Source organism: Cyclopterus lumpus, chromosome 13 (genome assembly GCF_009769545.1).
Source record: "Cyclopterus lumpus isolate fCycLum1 chromosome 13, fCycLum1.pri, whole genome shotgun sequence".
Classification (NCBI taxonomy): domain Eukaryota; kingdom Metazoa; phylum Chordata; class Actinopteri; order Perciformes; family Cyclopteridae; genus Cyclopterus; species Cyclopterus lumpus.
The window spans coordinates 774,563-795,890 of NC_046978.1; the positions used below are offsets into that span (position 1 = coordinate 774,563).

General features: G+C 40.3%; 1 protein-coding gene across 2 annotated transcripts in view; it reads right to left on the reverse strand.

Annotated features, from left to right (window-relative positions):
- Positions 1 to 2,072: 2,072 nt before the first annotated feature.
- The window catches only part of LOC117741084 (cGMP-dependent 3',5'-cyclic phosphodiesterase), a 125,675-nt gene continuing 106,419 nt past the window's right edge, over positions 2,073 to 21,328 (reverse strand). For both annotated transcript variants that reach the window (XM_034547788.1, XM_034547789.1), the window contains exons 9-31: positions 20,808 to 20,860; positions 18,351 to 18,425; positions 18,204 to 18,245; positions 17,482 to 17,550; positions 17,265 to 17,395; positions 14,839 to 14,950; positions 14,677 to 14,716; positions 14,097 to 14,160; positions 13,766 to 13,847; positions 13,186 to 13,360; positions 11,704 to 11,816; positions 9,773 to 9,850; positions 9,542 to 9,664; positions 9,368 to 9,438; positions 8,750 to 8,872; positions 8,574 to 8,661; positions 7,577 to 7,624; positions 6,940 to 7,014; positions 6,723 to 6,822; positions 5,763 to 5,875; positions 4,815 to 4,853; positions 4,543 to 4,649; positions 2,073 to 3,602 (exon numbers count right to left, since the gene is read on the reverse strand). In XM_034547788.1, coding sequence (XP_034403679.1) covers positions 3,368 to 3,602; positions 4,543 to 4,649; positions 4,815 to 4,853; positions 5,763 to 5,875; positions 6,723 to 6,822; positions 6,940 to 7,014; positions 7,577 to 7,624; positions 8,574 to 8,661; positions 8,750 to 8,872; positions 9,368 to 9,438; positions 9,542 to 9,664; positions 9,773 to 9,850; positions 11,704 to 11,816; positions 13,186 to 13,360; positions 13,766 to 13,847; positions 14,097 to 14,160; positions 14,677 to 14,716; positions 14,839 to 14,950; positions 17,265 to 17,395; positions 17,482 to 17,550; positions 18,204 to 18,245; positions 18,351 to 18,425; positions 20,808 to 20,860 — 2,156 coding nt within the window. In that variant the 3' untranslated portion in view covers positions 2,073 to 3,367. The remainder of the gene's footprint in view (positions 3,603 to 4,542; positions 4,650 to 4,814; positions 4,854 to 5,762; positions 5,876 to 6,722; positions 6,823 to 6,939; positions 7,015 to 7,576; positions 7,625 to 8,573; positions 8,662 to 8,749; positions 8,873 to 9,367; positions 9,439 to 9,541; positions 9,665 to 9,772; positions 9,851 to 11,703; positions 11,817 to 13,185; positions 13,361 to 13,765; positions 13,848 to 14,096; positions 14,161 to 14,676; positions 14,717 to 14,838; positions 14,951 to 17,264; positions 17,396 to 17,481; positions 17,551 to 18,203; positions 18,246 to 18,350; positions 18,426 to 20,807; positions 20,861 to 21,328) is intronic.

The window sequence follows — 21,328 nt, forward strand, 5'->3', positions numbered from 1 at the left end:
GCCAACTGGATCCACGGAGATACCACTATGATGACTAAATCAGTCTGCTGAGTATGGTGACGTTACATTATATGGTGTGTGCACTTTTCGAAACAGCAACCAAGAAGCCTTTCACCAGATTTATTCCAAGAAAGAAAGAAAAGATCTCAAAATGTCATCCATAATGTCCTTGTTCATTACATCTGAAGAACAAGACCACCAGCACTCAGAACTTAACAAAAAAAAAAAGTAACAGATGATAGGATTTAGTCCTCATTATAAACATCATGTATACATTTCAGATTAATTTGGGTTGTTATTTGTTGGAGAGTATCACATGTATAACCTTAATACCCACATGGGTTTCTTTCACCTCGTCCATCTAAAAGTCTAACCTCGGGTTTGTTCAAAAATGGTATGAAAAACAGAATGCAACCACTTTAAATACATTGCAGAATTGAAATACTTCCCATTGGAGTAATGACAGAAAATCAAGTAACATTTCTGTTTTTTAAAACTTTGATATTTACAGCAAATATATTTTTGCCACTTTAAATGATTATGTCACAGGTGATCTTTCATTACAATGACGTCACGTCACAGGTTAGAGTCCTGCTGTTCTCTGATGATGGGAAATAGATTGGATTCACACTTCCTGAATGAGCTGCAATTTCAGACCAGTCATGATGTATCAGAAAAGTTTAAACGAACACAGCCCTCAAATGCCCTCCAAAATTAGAGAACAAAACTAATTTAAGGTTTGCCCGTTTTTCACCTTGCAGCTTGGCCAGGAAGTAGATAATGTTTGCTTGGCACATTTAACCCTGACTCTCTAAAACAAACATAAAGGGACTGATACACACTCAGAATGGACAACTGTCCTCGTGTAAAGTGTAGATAAAAAATTGTCACAGCCATTCAAATTTTTTTCCCCGTGGAAACAGTGTGATCTAACACTTAAATGCCATCGGAAACTCATACCTAATAATAAGTTAACAAGTGGCATACGTATTTACTTAACAGAGGCAGACACTTCATCTTGCACAAGAAGAAGGCAGGTACATATGAAACAGTGGTTTAATAATAATAGAAGTGGGGAAACCACATGTGAGAGAAAGAGCTTGAGAAATAGAGAGAGAGTCTACAAACATATCTGTATGCCCTTTAAGACATTTATTGTAAAAAAGAATCAGTCCATGAAGCAGACCAAGGCAGATCAAGCAGTCAACCGCTTATGCAAACCCCGATGTAGGTATAACGCATACATCAAACCGCTTTGCATCAAGGAGGAAGGTTGTTTGGGTAGCGTTCATCCTCGTGAGACCCTGTTGAGAACTATTTGAATACCACAAGTGCAATATTTTCATTTTCAACTGAAGAAATTCTCGCAAGATCCCTTGAGGTTTGTGTCTGCATTATCACTATCAACAGCTTCGTAAAGACCGCTTGTACTGAATATCCCCCTCTTGATCTCAACTACCTCCAGTCCTCTCTCTCTCTCTCTCTCTCTCTCTCTCCCTCTGTCTCTCTCATCTACTCACCCACTCAGCCATCCACACATTCTCATCCCTCCACACAGCCTACATGTGTGGAGTAGTCATACAGTAGTCATGTCCATTACAGACGTTACTCTTAGTGTAACTATTTCTTGATTACCTTACCCAGCTCTGCAGCATTTCCTATAAAGTAAAACTGAACATGGCATATTGTAACATAACACCCAATGCCCCCCCCCCCCCCCCACCCTTTTTTTACGAGGTACACTCTGAGAACTTAACTCTAATATTCATTTCATTTGGGGTGCAGCAATAGTGAACGGTTGATGCTATTAGGACTGAGTTATTTCTATGATGGCTACATCTATAGTTCCTTCTTTAAAACAATGTTTGGGTGCATTGAGAACTGAAAATAAATGATGTTGTGTCTGCCTAATATCCACATGTGGTTGTATATAACTTAAAATAAAAAGAATTGAACATGACATCTGAGGTCTTCACACAGGTATTTCACAAATATACATCTTTTGAGCATTGTGATCATTCATTCCCCGCATTGATACTCAAACTATGTCTATAACAAATATACAACATACGTACTAAACAGACTCTTTATTTCAATTTTCATATATTAAAAGCTCTAAGAAAGGCAGCAAAGATGCGCAATAAGGCAGATCCATATGACACACTCAATGACACACTCCATATAACACGCTCTACTCTGGCACATTTACACTAACAGATGAGATGGATCTTTTAAAGGGCTTCGGTTGCTCTCCATCTAAAGTGGTTTATGATTAAATCAGTAAACTAAAAAGTAAAAGGAAGTGATAATGGTGCAAGGGAGTGGGAAGGATGGGAAGAAAAAAATAAACTTGGCGTGCGTTTTAGGTCATGAGCGACCTTTGTTCGAGGTGTTGATGCATACTTGATGCAGTGACAAGCAGCTAATGTGCACATGGTGTGTGTCTTTCATGTTTTAGGCATGGCGTGGGGTATTATGGCCAGGGATCTGTGACTAATTGATCAGTGATTGTCAATTTGTCCCTTAAACCTCCACACAAATGAGGACAAGTAAATAAATACACACAAGGGTTATAAGGCTGTGTAAGTAAATTAACTAAATCTCTCTTGTACGAAGATGAATTAATCAAATATATTTTTGAAGAGCCAAATACAAAAATCTGTCATGATGGTATAAAAATGAGCTGCATTGATTTCTTTGCCGTGGAGAAACCAACACTGACGAAGATAAAAAGGAATAATACATGAGGTGTCCATATAGCATGCATTCATCAGCATCAGATGAGGGACTGTGGCAGCTGTTGGTCTGTGAACAAAGCTGAGCCATTGAAATCAATATAAGCCTTTATGAAACATTTTACAGAAAGTAAATAGCACTTTATCTCACTGTTACATGAAGTTGAAGTAGTCTTTTTCCATAAGAATTGTTTTTTTTCTCGGTCGTGTGTCTAAACAGTGTGTGCATGTACATTTGTGTGTGTGTGTGTGTGTGTGTGTGTGTGTGTGTGTTTACAATCGTAATCAGGATCAGTACTGTATGAATGAACTTGTGACTTGTGGTTAAAAACGTATTTTCCAGTATAGCTGCTGAAAAAGATAAAAGTCACTACCTTCTGCTTTCCTGAACTGGAGACACAAGCAACATGTGGTATCTAATCACTGAACCGGCTCAGATGGATCCACGCGTTTCAAATCACTTGTCAGATTCAGTTAGTTTGAAACTTTGTCCTGTCCATTCTGCATGGCCTGCTAAGCATCTAAGTGATTGACAGCAGAGAGATCCCTCCCTCTTAGGTCGCTAAAAAGGTATCATCAGCCTCTTATTGGACCACGGAAAACTTCAAGAAACTGCAAGCAGCCCGCTGATGTCACTGACCCCTTCCTCCTTCTGCATCATCAAGGCAACCATTGAAGCAGTGGTCGTCGCTCCCGAATGCACCCTGGGATTGCAGCAGCTCATATTCCTGGTCCAGGAAGTCTAGGCTGTTGTTGCTAGGCAACCCACGGATGGTGAACTTGTGGGACACTTTGGTCCACTGCTCCCGATTTGCCGCCACTCTCTCGTACAGCTCAGTGGCCCCAGGTAAGAGCTCAGATAAGAGCCTGAAAGGACAGACGGCAGTGGTAGCACGTGAGTTCAGAGTTATCGTGATACTTCACAATAAGAGATCTTCAATGTGCAAGCTTGAGAATAAAAAAAATTATAATTTAATTATATATTCTTTTGACTTCATTTCTTTTATTCCAATGTGTTTTACCTTCAACAGTGCTCCATAGTGTACAGCATTTTATTTTATTAATCTGCAATAGCTGATATGTTGGAAGTGCAACAGGCTGCCAACACAACATTAACCTTAAAAAGTTAATATTGCAAACATGTTAAAAACCAACTGCTTACATACTGTACATACCCAGCAGACAATGATAGTCATTTGGAGTCATGTTTCTGGCAAACCTGACTGAATGTTAGACCAATGTTCACTTCATTTTGCTCCTGAGTTAAATATCTGGCTGTGAAATGCTCCACGATGTTCACCAACTTGTTGCTAACTGTGTCGGTCTGCTGTTTAATACTGTTCAAGAAGCGTACAGTGAATCTATCCATTTTTATTTGCTGAAGACAGCAGCCTGCCATAGCCGAAAATGCAGCTGATGAGAGCCAATCAAAACAGTAAAGTTGTGAGATCATACAACATGTTGCTAAAAGATGCTGAAATACTCATTACAACGGAGGGAATCTGGTGATTTTCTCTTGTGTTTGTCACTGCAAACAACCCTCACACATCAGTTATTTGAGCCTTTGTCGATATGAAACATATTGATTAGAGCAGCTTTAAATGATAACAAACTAAATATACTGAATAAAAGTTATATATTTCTCTGGTGAACATAGAAAGGAAACTCCTTGAAAATGTTCAACTCTCTCCCTGTGTTCAATACTTGCAATGTGGGGGCCACGGTCAGTATTGACCCTAAGACAAAGTGATGTGTGGTCAAAGGGGTCAGGGAAGGGGGGGGTGATGTCTGAGCTCTTTTTACGCACTTGTAAATGGGCATGGCGATATGTTCCATGAAGCTTATCTGTAGTTCGGGGATGTACGCTTTCTCTCTGTCCATCATCTCACTGGGTCTGTTCCCCATGGCTTTTTCCTGCACACACACACACACACACACACACACACACACACACAATGCAGACAGAAGTGAGTAATGAGCACTATATTGTGTAAAATGACACACACACACACACACACACACACACACTTCAGCCACTTCAATAATTTAAAATGCCATTTAACAGCCACTGACACATACCAGATCTCCTTGAGAGAAGAACTCTTTATAAATCAGCTCCTGTGGACACAAACAGGCAGACATGTCATTGCTCATTTGGTTTCATATTCACAGTGACATTGATTAAGTTTGACTTAAAATACAGCTCACTTGTTTATGTAATCCCCTTTATGACATTTCAATTTTTGGTGTGATTGTTGTTTTTCCATTTATCCTCGAGCATTTTCCGACCAGTGAAAAAAAAAATGTACCTATTGAGACCAATATAAGCCAGGCCATGTATTACACAGAAATGTGTTTTCTGTTTTAAGAGAAAGGATTACAGTGCATTTGCTGTAGGTGTTTGGAGATTTAGGGGGTAAGATTTAGGACAAGGGTCAGGGGTTTGGTGCTGAAAAGGGGGCAGACCAAGATTAAACCTAATCCGAAAATGCAGTGCAGTTTCACAGAATAGCAAAATAATAGAATAAAAATTGAAAGGTTGTGTCCAACTGTACAGATACGAATCCCATCATCTATAAGGGTCAGATTTAGTGTCATTGGGAAATCTTTAGGAATGCACTGCTGAAAGAATGAGCTCTGTTGCTGCTGCACGTCAGCTAATAGAGACAGTCTATAAACGTCTGAACCGGAGCTCCTTTCACTACCTCATATACAATCTTTAGTTTCAACAAGCTGTTTAAACGCAGTGTGCAATGTGTGCAACACTAATGACTACATATTAGTATGAATAATTGTTCAAATTACTAGAGTAATTGGACTGCAACATTCACTTACATGATTGTACACAGTATACTAGTCAAAGGCACAAACCCCAAACAAGGCTGTTCGCAGGACCAAGACCTAAATACATGTGTGCCAATTCATATATTGTTCATTATTTCCCAACTTCAAACTACACCCATTTAGTTAAAGGTGTGGTATGGTTATATTGTAAAGTATAGATATTGGTGTAGACTGTGAACTGACAGCAATCTTGCGTGTGGTTTTCCAGCCCTTGGTTTGGTCCGACAGATCACACGACGTCATCAACAGGCACAGCAGCATGGAGCGATGGTTACGGTTTTTTGGGTTGTATCCGTCTGAAACAAACACAGGCAAAACAATTACACACTTACTTTGACAGTAAAACAGATGACAACTTTGTGGAGATCTGAGGAAAACAACTTCACCCCACTGTACAATTTTAGATTTTAACATTTAACTTTACTCATTGCATTTTAAAACCCCGGAAGCAAAATGGATGGTTACTATGTGATGATAGATATTGATGATCAGAAGCAACACAGCTGTATGCCAGTTACCAGTTTGTGTAAGAATAAATTATGTAGAAATTAATGTTAACACCGTACATTTCTATTCTGTGTTTGGTCAAATTACTTTTGTCCATGATTGACAAGTTACACACTCTGTGGTGCAAGGCAATCACTAACTCATTTAAAAGCTTTTAATGTCCTTCAATTACTCAAACACACAATTGATTCCACCAAGGAGACATCCACTCAGGATAACCTATAATTGGTTGCATTCAGGCGAAACAAATAACTTGCCAGTTGGTTACAGACAATTATTTTATATAAGAATAGAAAAAAGCAACTGTCTCTTCAAAGGGGTTAAGAGTTCAATAAAAGTAGAGGATTATTAAGAATGTCAGTGATGAATGCTGGAAATTTGACCTGAGATCTCTGAAAAACAAGTCAGGAAATAATGAAAATCTAGATATGTGGCTTTTGTGTGGTGAAAAGGAGCCAGCAGAAGAAATGTACAGTCCGTATATGTATCATTGATTATTTAGAGGAAAGAAATGACAGAAACTTACTTGCAAACTTACAAACTGTTTTCAAAGCCTCCCTCTGCTGTTTGGGGTTGTGACTTTCAAGCAAAAGTAGAGATGTGGCTGTGCATACTGAACTGCTTTTGCGTACGTACCATCAGCCATCTTCTGCAAGTCCTTGAATATGCGAAGGTGGTGAGCCAGGTCTGTGGCCAGAATGACATCTCTAATCAAATCCAGCATGCGTGTGTAGTCCTAAGAAAAACATACACAATAACTGTACCTCGCACATACAAGGAAAGCAGAATGAAGTAAATGGAAATGCAAGGCGAGAAACAACTTGTAATGTGTGAATGTCTTTCTTTATCTCACCTTCCTGTTGAACTTATCAAAGATGTTGCAGCCGTGAGTGTTCAGAATGGCGATGGCCTGGGCAAAGTGATGTCTCTGTCATGGAAAATAAGGCACAGCAGGAAAAGCAATGAGTGCATTTGAAAAGGCAGCTTCTGTGGGACTGCTGAGTCATGTCGCAAAGTAACAAGCAAAACCAATATATTGATGCATTTAAGTTTGAATTTGGCCACTAGGTGGCGTGCCAGTAAAAAAACAACATTAGTAGATCACACATAATGAACAACAAGTAAGGAAGAAATACATATAAGAAAATTATATTTTTCAGTCTACAAAGTTAAATTATACATAATTACAATGCACTCATTAGCATGGATGTCATATTTAGTAATGGTGCATCATATTCAGAGGTGCTTCTAATATTCTGCTCCCTTCAAGAAGTGGGGAAGGACACAAAAATAGAAACGACAAAATCCAGTACAACACAACCTTTAACTATGACCCCAGTAATAATAATTAAATAGTATGATTTATAGAACTTAATAGAACAACAGTACATGCTGAATATAGGCCCAGATCCCTCATGCTGTCATAGCTATGATAGATTTCCAGTCTCTTTCACATCGCTGCGATGTGATGTAACTGGTTGCTAGTTTACCTCCATCACAGATCCCTCTGAGCTGTATAGAGCAGCCAGCACAGATTGCTGAAAATAAAAACAGACAGACAAATAAAACACAATCCTTATTAAGTACACATTATATTGATTAAAATGAAACATTATCCTTCAGTTAAATCCTCCTCTTAAACTGTACATAATTGTCAGCTTGAATGTGAATCTGAAGGAATATGAAATCATAAGCTGACAAAACGATGACCTTTGTTGCATAACGAGAGATGGAGTGTGCGTCATTTAGGTGCTGGAGGGTTATAGTGATTATAGATGATCGTAGTAGAGCAGAGGAACATGCTTCTAATCAAAATGACAACAAGTGTCTCACTGGGGCAACTTCACAGATGGGGAGCTACACAGACTGTGAGCTTTTTATTGATCTTCTTCATCCTGAGCATCTTAAAGCCAATTTATAGTCTGCTTTTGAAAGTGCAGCTGCAGTGCTGCTCTACTACACTCTATTCAGGGGGATTATTCTCTTTAATAATGAATCAGTCTTCTTTGAAAATGTCCCATTCAGTAGATGACGCTGCTTTACTATTTGTCTGTGATTTGGGTTTCCATTCACACTGTTGCAGTTTGAATGAGACAGTTGGTTTGTCCTCTTTATACAACCACAGAATGTAATATCGGTACATTTTTATTTATAACTGCCTCCTTATCTATGTTCGTTTCTGCCGCCTAAAACATGCAGACAAATTATGGACATCATTCCTCGAACCGGCATCGTTTATGGTGAAAGATTTTAAAGTGTTTGCACCGTCATCTTGGTGTGAGCTACAGAGACACTTTGAACTGAATTATTTTAGCAATTCGCTGTTGGTTTTAAGTCTGTTACTTACTCATTTATGTGAAATGTGTTGTTGTTTTCAACACTTTGTTTTCAAGCCTTGTCCATTGGACAAGAGATTTTAAATCTCAACGGGACTGAATAGATGGAAGTTAAATAAGAAAAGAAAATCAAGATCATTTGTGCTCTTACTGAGGCGACTTGGAAAGAGTTGTTGGTGCCACGGTGGTCCAGGTCATGGCACATGCAGGAGACAAAGAGAGCTAGAATCTCTATATCCCTAAAAAGGAAAGAAGGAGGATTAAGCTGAGAGACCAGTAAACGCGTGGCTACGTGTGTCGCTGCAGGGATAAGTGTTGTCTACGTACTCGAGGTAGTTGGACAGCCCTAGGTTTTTGTAGAGCAGGTAGCAGAAGTGTGAGACGGAGAAGGCGTGCATCCAGTTGTGGTAGGGAGGGTCCCTGTAGCCTTTCTTCACCATCAGACAGAACCTGACACCAAACAGTTTGATTATCATCTACAACACAGCATGCAATGAATTGTAGCACATAATCAAGGGAGTTTTAAATATATAATAGTATATATAGTTATTTCTTTATAAACTAAGGAGTGGGTTTGTTCTTGTTCTGGTTTCTTTCTGTCACCATATTCTAAATGTGCTGCAATGCTGAAGAAGGAGCACCAGAAGTCCACCATCCACAAGGTTAAAGAATAATTTGACATATTCAATTAATTTTCTCGCTCTACTTAGACCAATGTCTTGTCAGTTTTGTTACTAGAGCCATTTACTCCAACACACTATGAAGCAGCTGACAAGCATGTGATCATGGAAAAGGACTCAACAGAGGGATGACATAATTAAATCACAGGTCGGAACATCAAATCAGAAACTATTTATCAATGCAGTACTACTCGAAGTAACCGGAGGACACATTCACACACACAGGCTCTTATACTCAGAATATGAATTGATGGATTTGTCAGACCTGGCGAGAGTGTTCATGTCAATCTTGTATTTGTTGATGAAACCCATGTCTTCAAACATGCTGAGGATGCACTGCAGACACACACAACAAGATCAGTTACATCCTTGTTCTGTTTGGCCTCCTCCTCTCTGTGTCCTCCCCCCTCAGCCTCTCTCTTTCCCACGTGTCTCTTACCAACGGCGTGGTGTCGTCAGGTAGGGAGCGAGGTGTGTACGTGAATTCGGCAAAACAGGGGTGGATCTCCTTCACGGGTTCAATCCCCGGTACCAGCAGCTTAACTACCTCTTCCTCTGACACCTGCAACATACACATACTGAATCATATTGAGTAAATAATATGGACAGTGTCAGTAAATACAATGCGTCTGTGTGCGAGAGGGAGTGAGATGTACAAATGGGATGTTACCTTCATATGGTACATCATCATCTCATTGGCCAGGTGGGACCTGAACTGAGCTTCATGGACTCTCTTGTAGAGCAGAGACTAGAGAAGCAAACATCATATTATAGTAACACTATACCCTTTATTTATGTTCACATATAACTGGCAGCAGCCAGTATGCTGTACAGTTCAGTTACAGCACCAGTAGTAGAGCAGTTGTTCTTGTTTTTCTTTATATTTGAAAAAGATAACTAAGTAGGCTGAGATGGTGTTTAATCTTTGGCATCCAACAGCGCTTGATTTTAAAAGGAGGATAGATAATTTGCAATAATATCGTCTGCTTATTACAGATCATCCTGCTGAACCAATTTGTGTCCCAGCATATACTGTACACCATGATACACAGTGAGCATCGATATATAATGCATGTCCTGTTTGAATGATTTACGAGCCCCAGAGCAACCAATTATTTTTCCATTCAAATATCTTTACAGTTCATAGATAAACTACCTATAGAAGCCTGCAGTCATTCAAAGGTCACACACGGCAAGAGCTGCTTAATCGGAAATGATACATCAAATATCACCACAGCTGTACTTTCTGTATCAGCTCTTCATTTCCTTCCTATATTCCTTAATCCACAGTCTCTTCTTAAACTAATGTGCCTTTCTTAAGGTACATTATGAGAAATCAATTGTAAATACATCATATGACTCAATCAATCGCAAGACTGCTTGACGGTATTCTTAGAGGTGGGATAAATAAATCCTGTAAAATCATTTAAAATCAATATCTCTACTCTAGGAGAGAGTTGCTGCAGTGATGAAAAATATGATGACAAGGTTTGATCATTGCATTGTAAAAAAAAACACTTTTACAGCAAATGAAAAAACAACATGCTGATCTGAGCTTATTACCGCTGGGTTCTGATATATTTAAAATCAATGTCAACAATATAAAACGTGACAATATAACACAACAGCCCGTCTTCATCATTGTCTTCGTGAGCTACATACACTAGTGTAGCTGAATGAGTGTTAGTGGCTTAGCAGTGGTCACACCATCTATGAACTACACCATAAAAGCCACTCAGTTCCATCACAGACTGAACGTCTTTAAATTTCCCTCGAGGCGTGACTGAGCATTTTGCTCCCACTGAACGGGATCGATCTTTCTGACAGCACTAAAAGAAGATCTTGTCACACCTGTATGTCAAGTTGGGTTTTTGTCCTGTCTCCATGTTTGTTTTGTGACTTCCTGTTTTATTTTGGAAATTAACTCTCCTCTCGTTTCAGGTTCCGTGCCCTTTCTCTTGTGTCACCAGTCTGATTGTCTTCCCTGATTCCTGATTGTGTCCACCTGTTTCCCCACTTCCCTCATGTGTCCTTATAGTCTGTGTCTCCCCTTGTCCTGGTCCAGTGTGTCTGATCCTTCGTCCTGCACACACGCCTAGTCATGGTCATGTCCAGGAACCTAGTGTTAGTCATTTCCAGGTTTTTTTTCCCTGTGATTTTTTGTTAGTTGTTTCCAGGTTTTTTCCCTGTGATTTTTTGTTATGGAATAAATATACGGTTAGTTAAATCTCCACTCTGTGTCCGAGTCCTCCTCCACAGTTCCCGCCGCGTGACAGATCTACCACACGGTTTTAAGAGACTAAGGACGTAGACACGGTCACTTATGCTTTAAACTTTGTTTCATTCCTCTCATGCAGTCAAACTTAATTAAGGATTGCTTTTGTTAATGAGATTGGTTTCAGTGAGTATAAAAATGAATGTGTAGCTTAAAACATGCCACATTTATATAATGTTTCACACTTTGTCTTTGCTGCTAACAGATAATAAGATACCGATAACACACTGCAAACTGTTGAACAGCCGTCTGTGGCTATTCACTATACCGAGTCAGAAAATGAAATGTTTTCATAGAGTCAGTTATCGCAGCAGGTTGAGACTTACATGGGCGAGGCTGATACCACAGTAGATGGAGAAAGCCGTGGCCAGGTCCTCGTCAAAGCGGTTGAACCAAGGCCCGTTCATTTTATTCACCAACTCAGCCACCCCGATCACCTCTGGAAGATGGAGGAATTAAAGAAAGGGGAAGAGGACAGAAGTAAAGATGGAGAGATACAAAGGACGGGGAGACATTCATGGAGGCAATGAGTTGAAGAAGGAATGGAGAGAAATTGACAGTGAAGAAAAATAGCGAGTCAAGGACGAAAAGGAAATGAGGCACAGAATGTACCAAGAGGAGCAGAACAGACGTTGAATCAAATTAATTTCACAATGTAGCTGAACCTAATTGCACATAAAAAAATCTGAGTTCAAACTCTTAATCTTACAGTGTTCTATATAGAGACAAATCACAGAATCTAATGTTTTTCTGCTTGGATACAGCAAGAAGTAAGGCGCAGCGTCAAAGTAATGCATCTTCTAAGTATGCAACACACTGAGGATGGATGCCTCTTCAGTCTGCACTTTATGCACCTTAACATTTAGGTGAAAAGGACACATCCAGGTCATGGTCTAACCTCACACCCCACTCCGTTCGCTTCGCTCGGCTTCTGCCAATCGGCTTGTAGCTCCTTCACTTCGAACTAAACACTCAACAAAATCACGACTGTTTGCTGTGCTGGCTCCTCATTGGTGGAACGAGCCCATTGACATCAGGACAGTAGAAAGTCTCTACAAACTAAAAACACATCTTTTTCGACTATACCTTAAATAGGGAGGGTAGAGCCGTAGTAGCACTCTAGCACTTAAATGGTACTTACGGATAGTACTCTGTAGTTTAACGTTATTGAAGAAATTGTACTTGCTTGATTCTTGTTGTTCTGAGTTTGGACTCATGGTTTAATGCGCTTATTGTAAGTCGCTTTGGATAAAAGCGTCAGCTAAATGACATGTAATGTAATGTAATGATGTAACAACTCTTTGTGCTATTCTGAGAGAACACATGTGTGGAAACAGACACATGTTTTCCAAAGGAAGAGTAGGTACGTGCTGTACAGGATACTAAAGGAGCAACTACTAATAGTGTAATGAAACGGAATCTGATTCATTATTATATTATCGGTAGCCTCGCTATTGCATTATCTGCACATTACTGGACTCTACAGGGGCAGCTGTTGCCACTTTGTATTTATGGACAGTAGAAAAAACCTTTTATGCTCCGAGCTGCTGAAATTAGATAATGGCCATAAAACACTTCATTACAAACTACCTATATCTTTATATCTTTTAGAATACTTTTCTTGTTATATATGCTTTTGTCTATTTATCTATTTCATTGTTTATATTTTATTTCACTTTTATGGGTATTATCTGTCTGCATTAATCTCCAACTTGTGTCATTGGTATTATTTCAGTCACCTGTGAAAGTTGTGACTTTTTGAGTATGTTGAATGAAAGAGCTTGTGTGTGTGTCATCGCTGCTAGTACCATTGTTTTCATCTTTGATGGGGAAGCAGAGGATGTTGCGAGTCTTGAAGCCGGTGCTGTCGTCCACACCGCGGTAGAAGAGAGGATGTGAGTAGGCGTCCTTTATGTTCAAGACCTGACCGGTGGTTGCCACGTGACCTGCGATACCCTGATCTGCTGGAATACGAAACTCCTTCTGCACTCACACACACACACACGCCGACACACACACACACACACACAATTGCTTTTGTCAACTAGAGACACTATTATTCTGTTACACTTGTTTTTAATTGATTGTTGACAGCAGAGTCAGACAGGAAATGTCGGGCGAAAGCGCAACGAACGCAACCGAGAAGATGCTGACATTGTAATTACAACGTCCTGCATTCTATTCTGGATGGGGACCTTTGTTGAATGTCATTCCATTTCTCTCTCCTATCATTTCCTGTCTGTCTCTACTCTCAACTTGCTAATAAAGGCATGAAATCCTTCCTCAAAAAGGTCACAGGAAAGACTCCAGACACATACTGTGTGTATGTCTGTGTGAGTGTGTGTGTGTGTGTGTGTGAGTGGGCAACTGAATGCTTGTGCGTCGTACCTCCTCATCACTAACCACGCCTCCGTCAAACACCTTCGCCACCAACTCATGACTGACTCGATCCAGCAAGAACACCGAACAACTGGAGAAACAGAGCGAGGAAAGGAGAGAGAGACCGAGTTAGAGGGCTGATGGGGAGCGGAGCAGAGAGAATGAGGAGGTTTTTTAATCTCATTTCATCTCAGGTACTTTAATTAAAAGCGGCAAGTCGGTTAAGAACAAATTGCCAAGATAGCCTTTTCAAATGGAGATAAAGACATTCAGACTGAACACACACTCCGTTTCACACACACATTGAAACATCCCTTTGAAGATGAATCAGAGGGCTTACATCTCTGCATCACTGAGGTTCCTGGCCTCCACTATAATTTCCTGTAACAGCACTGACACATCATCTGAAAGAATTAGAAAGAGAGAGAGAGAGAGAGAGAGGAAGAGGGGGGGGGGAGGGGGGAGGAATAAAAAGAAAAACAGAGGAAATTAAGGGAATTACAGCAAAGCCCAGATAGACGGAAACAGAGATTGTACAGTGAGTTGCTGTGGATTAGCTGTACAAGATGATAAGAGCTTTTATAGTCAGCGGTTTGGTACAGTGAGAGGGCAATTTGCTCTACCGGTGGATCAATTCTTTGCACCTGCAATCACGATGAATCATCCATGACTTATTCTGCAGTTGGTGCTTACCGTTAAATTAGAATCTAAAGGACTCTGTGTAATTAGACAATAGAGAGGTGGAGCCATCACTTAATGCCCTTCTGATTTTACGGTTATGATCCTGGGTGTAATCACCTTTTCGGTAATAACTCATTCAATTACGTGCGCTATTCGTTTCACTAGGTGATCACTTAAATATCGTCCATTAATGCAAATTGTACTACGACAGTCTTTCTTCACAGACGGGCAGAACTTACCCAAGTGTGTGAAGAGATTCTTGGCCACTTGTAAAAGTGCCTGTGTGGAAAAAATAGTGGACAAGAAAAGCTCTTTAACTTCAAGCGTATTTATGTTTGCGTGCAATATGTGTGGAAGTGTGTGTGAGAGTATAAGCATGTGTGTGGGCGAGTGCAGTATACCTGGCACTCCACTTTGAGTTTCTGTTCTTTCTGGAAGGCCAACGTTGAAGTGAGGACCGTTGAAGTGTAGCAGAAACAGTGCTGGATTGCATGCTCATCTGCCTCTGTGTGTCTGCAATGGACAAGGCACACACACACACACACACACACACACACACACACACACACACACACACACACACACACACACACACACACGCGCAGTAAACGGTTAATTAATGAATTAGTTGATTGTCTGCAACTAAATGCATGAATAATATTTCAACCTCTGGTTCTAGCTGCTCAATAAAGGAAAATAAACTGAAAATGTAAACTAAAATAATTTCATCAGTGTAATAACGTTATATGCTATACGTGAAAAACGATGCAAAGTCACTTTGACGTAATATGTCTAATTGGCTGAAAACAGAATCAAACTCTGGTTTCCTGCAGGTGGTGAATCTGAGTGTCACCGTGCTTGACAGCATCAAGCAGGCAAATGAAGACTGACCAATGAAATGATCTGCAGTGAACACGGTAATGCTGGTAATTGCCTGCAGTTTTCCTGCTTTGCCTACAGAGGGCAGTGGCACGTTGTTGTGTTGATGTACTGAGTGACTGTAGCTCAAGGGCTTTATTTCCCTATTGGAGGCAGGATTTGACCTACGCCTAGAAAAAGCCCAGAGAATCTCAATTTAAGAGCAATTAAGTTAATAGTTTGAATTCCCCTTAAGGCTGGAAAATCATTTTGTGTGCTACCGGGTAGTTTTCTGCAGTCCAGATAGAAAAAAGTCTACATTTCCGCAGCTAGAATGAAAAGTCGGACACACACAGCAAAGAAAGCAACAGTATGAGACTGCCTCGGAAATAAATCCAAAGCTAACTAATATGGCCTTCCTAACATTTCTGCCAACTTCATATTCAACATATATACAGTAAATGCAATCTAACATACTTAGACTGTTGCTTTGGGGGTGCAGCTGTATCATTATTATTATTATTATTTTAGTGGTGTATTCACACCGTGTGAAGTGTCTGGCACCAAACCTGAGTTACGGACCTGTTACTGGTGTCACAATATGTGAACAAGAGAAGTTCCAAAAAACTTTCCTTATGAATATGCAATCTATATGATAAGGGGAAGCATCTTTGTGATGTATGCCTCTAGTAAAGTCTGGACGACTGCACTAGAAGCCTGCAAAGGATAGATTTAACACATTTTGTGCACAGTTGCAACCATAATCCTGCGGCTGTTACTATGGTAATGAGATGCCAGCTCGATCATCAGTACCACTGGCAGAGGGAGAAATTAGAGGACATGATCCCCTCTCATCTATCTTAGTCTTTAGATAGAGAGAGAGAGAGAGAGAGAGAGAGCAGGGTACTGTATGTGAGTGCATACGAGTGAAGTGTGTTTCGGGGAAAAAAGATATAAAGCACTTTAACATAAGTAGAGACATGCTGCCTGACAGATGGATGGTGTTGGATAGATGGATAGATAGATAAATAGATAGATGGATAGATGGATAGATAGATAGATAGATAGATGGATAGATTGATAGATGGATGGATGGATGGATAGAAACAAAACACGTTACTCACAGTACCACATTGTTTCTTTACCAAACACACAAACCGACACAGCTGGAGGGTGATTTTACAGACTTCTGTATTCAGGAGATAGCATGCAGCATTGCTCCTGGCAGCATCACACACACATGCACGCACACATGCACACACACACACACACACGCACACACACACACACACACACGCACAGAAATGCATATCAAAACATGGTGCCAAACCAGGCAGCCGAGCCACCCGCTGTTAGACTCATGACCTGACTCTAGATCATCACATAGCCATCTGCATCATCTCACACACACACACACACACACACACACACACACACACACATACACACACACACACACACAGCCAGACTGCGGTTTGACACACACTCCAAAGTGTGCGGTTTGACACACACTCTATCCGTTCCTGAGGCAGCATGCAGCACATTCTGTTGGTTTCAGTGGAAACAGCAGCACAACTGAGCTGTTGAGCTCAACCAATCAGGCCGACCCATCCCAATATTACTGTAAGCCGCTGTCAGATAAATCTTTGTCCCTATGAGTCAGTGCTTCAGGAATCAGGGAAAGCCAACTTATCTCAGACTGACATCCCAGCATGTTAAATATACTTCAGCAGTAAGCCATCTGCCCCAAAGTTACACTGATTTTAAAGCTAAGCTAAGAGGTTAAACATGTCCGTTTTCACCATAATTCTACTCTGCATGAAATAGTTCATTGTGATCTTATGATCACAAAAAGTAAAAAGGTTCATGATAGCTTTTAGTTTGACCACATATATATATATATATATATATATATATATATATATATATATATATATATATTACATATATATACATTTCACATACATACCTCTGCCCACCCTGCTTGTTGAAGGCGCATGCTAGCGCCACCACCTGACCGGTGGCCCTGCTGGCCACTGGTACACAAAGCATGGAGGAGATCTCACAGCCCAACATGCTGGACAGCTGCCTACGCTCCTCCTGAGTGGAAGAGAGGCAGAACAAAACAGTTTAATATAAAGGCCGAATAGAAGGATGGATAGATGAAAAAGAAAATGTCTCCTTACAGCACTGATGTCCTGAAGAGTAATTGACTTCTTCTTCTCGACAACCTGACCAAAGCGTCCAAACATCAGCTGAACAGAGAAGAGAAAAGGAGAAGGATAAAGAAAATATGTGTGATGATGGTGAGAGACAGGACGAAAGCAGAATGATTCAGAGTCCCTGGAAATTCTTTCAAAGCTAAAATGTATAAATAAAGGTTATTTCTTTCTGAGAGAAGTCTTGTGTCAAAAAAACACTCAAACACTAATATCTCTCAAAGCTAACTGCTCTTAAGATTTCACAAATCCTTTGGCTTGGGGTACATGGTCTATTCACACCATAATGGAAAGCCTAAAAATGCTACGTCCACCCCACAACCAGGGACAGGAGACTTAATGCGACCCAAAAGGACGTAATTACTTGCCCATACTTCATTATAATATGAAATATAATATGAATATAATATAATATAGTATATGTTTATTCTAACGTGTCAATCAAAGAGACCTACACACTGGGCTACAACACTTTATGAAAAGTATGCCTATTAAAAAGGGCAACAAACCTCCCTTAAACAGAACTTGGTGTACCACCTAGTGTAAGTGAATGAATGAACGTTGACTGAATCAAGGCATGATGTACTTCACAGGGAACAAAGAACACAAACAGACCAATAAATGAAAATAATGACAGAATAAATACATTACTTTTCATAGGAATAAATTATTGTATTTGTTGGTCTCACCGGGAAGCTGATCTCCTCCTCCAGGACTTTGTCTCCAACTACCTAAAGGTCACAGAGTTCAAAGGTCACAGCTTATTTAATTCAGTCCTGCTAAAATGGTAGACAGCATTTATTTGTGTCTGTTTGCGTGTGAGTGTGTGCATGTACCTGGCAGAAAAGCTGGTGGTTGTCCTCGGACACCAGTAGCAAACAACAGCACTGCGAGTGAGTCTTCTGCTGCAGCTGAAGGAGAACACAAACACAAATCCAATCACAAAAAAACTCTCTTTATCAGACTCAGTCAGATTGTTTTTAAGGCCTCATTTCAAGACGTTCTGGAGTGAAGTCGAGTTGTGAGGATGATATTAGAAATAAGTGGACAGTGGAGAGTGTCTTCATTGTCCTGCAGCAGCATCAAACTTGGAACAAAGACTCATTTCTATTATTTACAGAACATAAAAAAATAAAATGTCTTACACTCCAAAATACAATTTTGAGAGATCATCATGATTTTTCTTATCATGTATTCCCATTAATGTTGCATTATTTCACTCATGATCATCTCTCCATAAATCTACACATTCATACCGTGTTAATAACAGAAAATGCATTACCATGCTGGGATTTTAACACAAGATCATTCTTTGAATATAAAATCCCATAAACACAGAGACACATTCACATATAAGTGTCTGTGTGTGTCTAAAAGAAGGAGTGTGTATGCACTCTGCTTCTCTGCTGTGTGCTCAACACCTGCCGACTCGCAACTCATGCTGTTATATGAGAGGAGAAACATTCATTTACAGACTGAAATTCACTCTAAAGTAGGAACACACACACACACACACACCTGTACATGCATGATGACACAAATACTGTAGGTACACAAGCAGACATGATCACACACCCACACAGTCATAAGAGCAGCATTTCCTCACACATCATTCTTCTCTGTAATCCACAGAGCTGGAGAGAGAACAAGCAAGAAAGGGATATAGACAACAGCTGATGCCAACACACTTACCCCCAGACACACATGTAAGCACTCAACATACCCCCAAACTGCACACACACACACACACACACACACACACACACACACACACACACACACACTCAACATACCCCCAAACTGCACACACACACACACACACACACACACACACACACACACACACTCAACATACCCCCAAACTGCACACACACACACACACACACACACACACACGAAAATCAAGTCGCTGCACCCACACATAATAATAAACCCCTCCACCCTCTTTTTTCACAAATACAGTTAATCCCATGAGAGCTGCCCAAAGCACTTCCCAACAAATTGACGATTCCTCAGAAGCAACAATCTCCCGCTGCCTTTCCTCCCACCTCTCCTCCCTCTCACCCCTTTTTACAACGGTGACAATAAACAGGCGAAACAAATCTTGTCTGATTTAAAATACATTTTAAAACCCCTGCAGCCTCTTGTACCACCACAACTTCTCCCCCCTCCTTTCCTTCAGATGCAAGAAAAAAAACTACAAAGACTGACAATTTCAGGATGCACTACTTCTGCAGTGTTGTTCGACCCCGTGGATCTAGTCCTGCAGAGTCAAGGAAGCAGGGAAGGTCAGGTACAGCATGTGATCATCGCTGTTTAGATGTCACCATTTTCACTGAAGAATACCCAGGTTTTAAAAAAGATCAGATTGCTACCACTAACTACCGAGTGCTTAAACTGAGAATGGTATATGTAACATTCTTTATATAAGATGAATTATTGAAAATCTAAGGTCTTGTCTGTTGTTTAATAATTTAAAAAAACACTGAAAATGAAATATATTTTGAATACCTGAATCTTCTTCAACATTACGTCTCACATGGCTCCAGGAAATAATTCTGCCGATTATGTTAGGTTAACTAATTCACCGTTTGGTCTATAAAATGTCAAAATAAAGTAAAAATGTCTGTAACAAGTCCAAGATTACATTTTCAAACTGCTTATTTTGACCAAAAGATATTCATTTTAATATCAAACGAGACAAAGAAAAGCAGCAAAGTCTCACTGGAACGAATACATGTTAAGTACTTGGGTTTTTTATGTAGAGACAAAGTCTGACTCAACTTGCTCTGCTTTACTGAAACTTGTTATAAGAAATTCAAAACAAGTCTTTCATGCTCAATAAGCAGTATAAAAAAAGAATCGCAAGTAGTGCGTACATCCATTAAGGTTCTCTGCAGCTATTGGACTGAGACTTTGTCCCTTTGATGCAGTATAACCTTCAGATCTCTCTCCTCACTCTCGCTTCATCCCTCTCTTTTTCAAATTTTCTTTATCAGTGAATAATTTCATGCATTTAAATAGTTGTCAGGTTTCTGCACATACTGTATAGCTGATAACTGCTCTCTCCCCTTAAGCTTTTCCCTCAGTGCAATACATCATTACACCTCTCCCTCGGCCTATAGATATATGGAGGGTGCATAGTTTTGAGAGACGATTGTGTGATAAAAAGCTTGTGTTACCCGTAATGACAGGAAGAATTTCATGTTTTGCATGTACTGTACGTCTTTGACTCTCTCTGTGTGTGTTGTGTGTGTGTGCACGAGGGACCATTGAAGATCTCCACCACTTACATAATTGATGACTTTGAGCTGGAGAGAGGCTGCATCAAGGTCAAAGAGCTCACCTGAAAGAGGAAAGGGAGAGAGAGAGAGAGTGAGTGATGGGAGTAAAACCCAGAGAGGAGCAAGGGCAGGTTGGCATTAAGGAAGACGGGGAATGCAGAGCATGTACACTAGTGGACAGAAAGCAATCCAGAGAGGGATGCATGGAGACAGCGAGGTCGGGGAAGGGTGAACGGGAACCAGCCAACATAGGGACTAATAATGGAGACAAGACAGGGGGTCGGGGGCGGCCTGGACTGCAGATGAAGCCAGAAGAAAAGAGCTGAACAGAGAAGCAGAAAGGTGAGGCCGAGGCAGGGAAAGAACACGGAGGAGACTGAAGCCAATTCAAATTCGCTTACAATTACCAGGGAGAAAACAATGTTGATGAATGTGCGCAGGAACAGCATTAGTAAGTCCACTTCCATTATGCATGATATTTTAAACAGCCCCGTCACACGTTCCTTGTGCCACTGACAGAGTCCATCTAA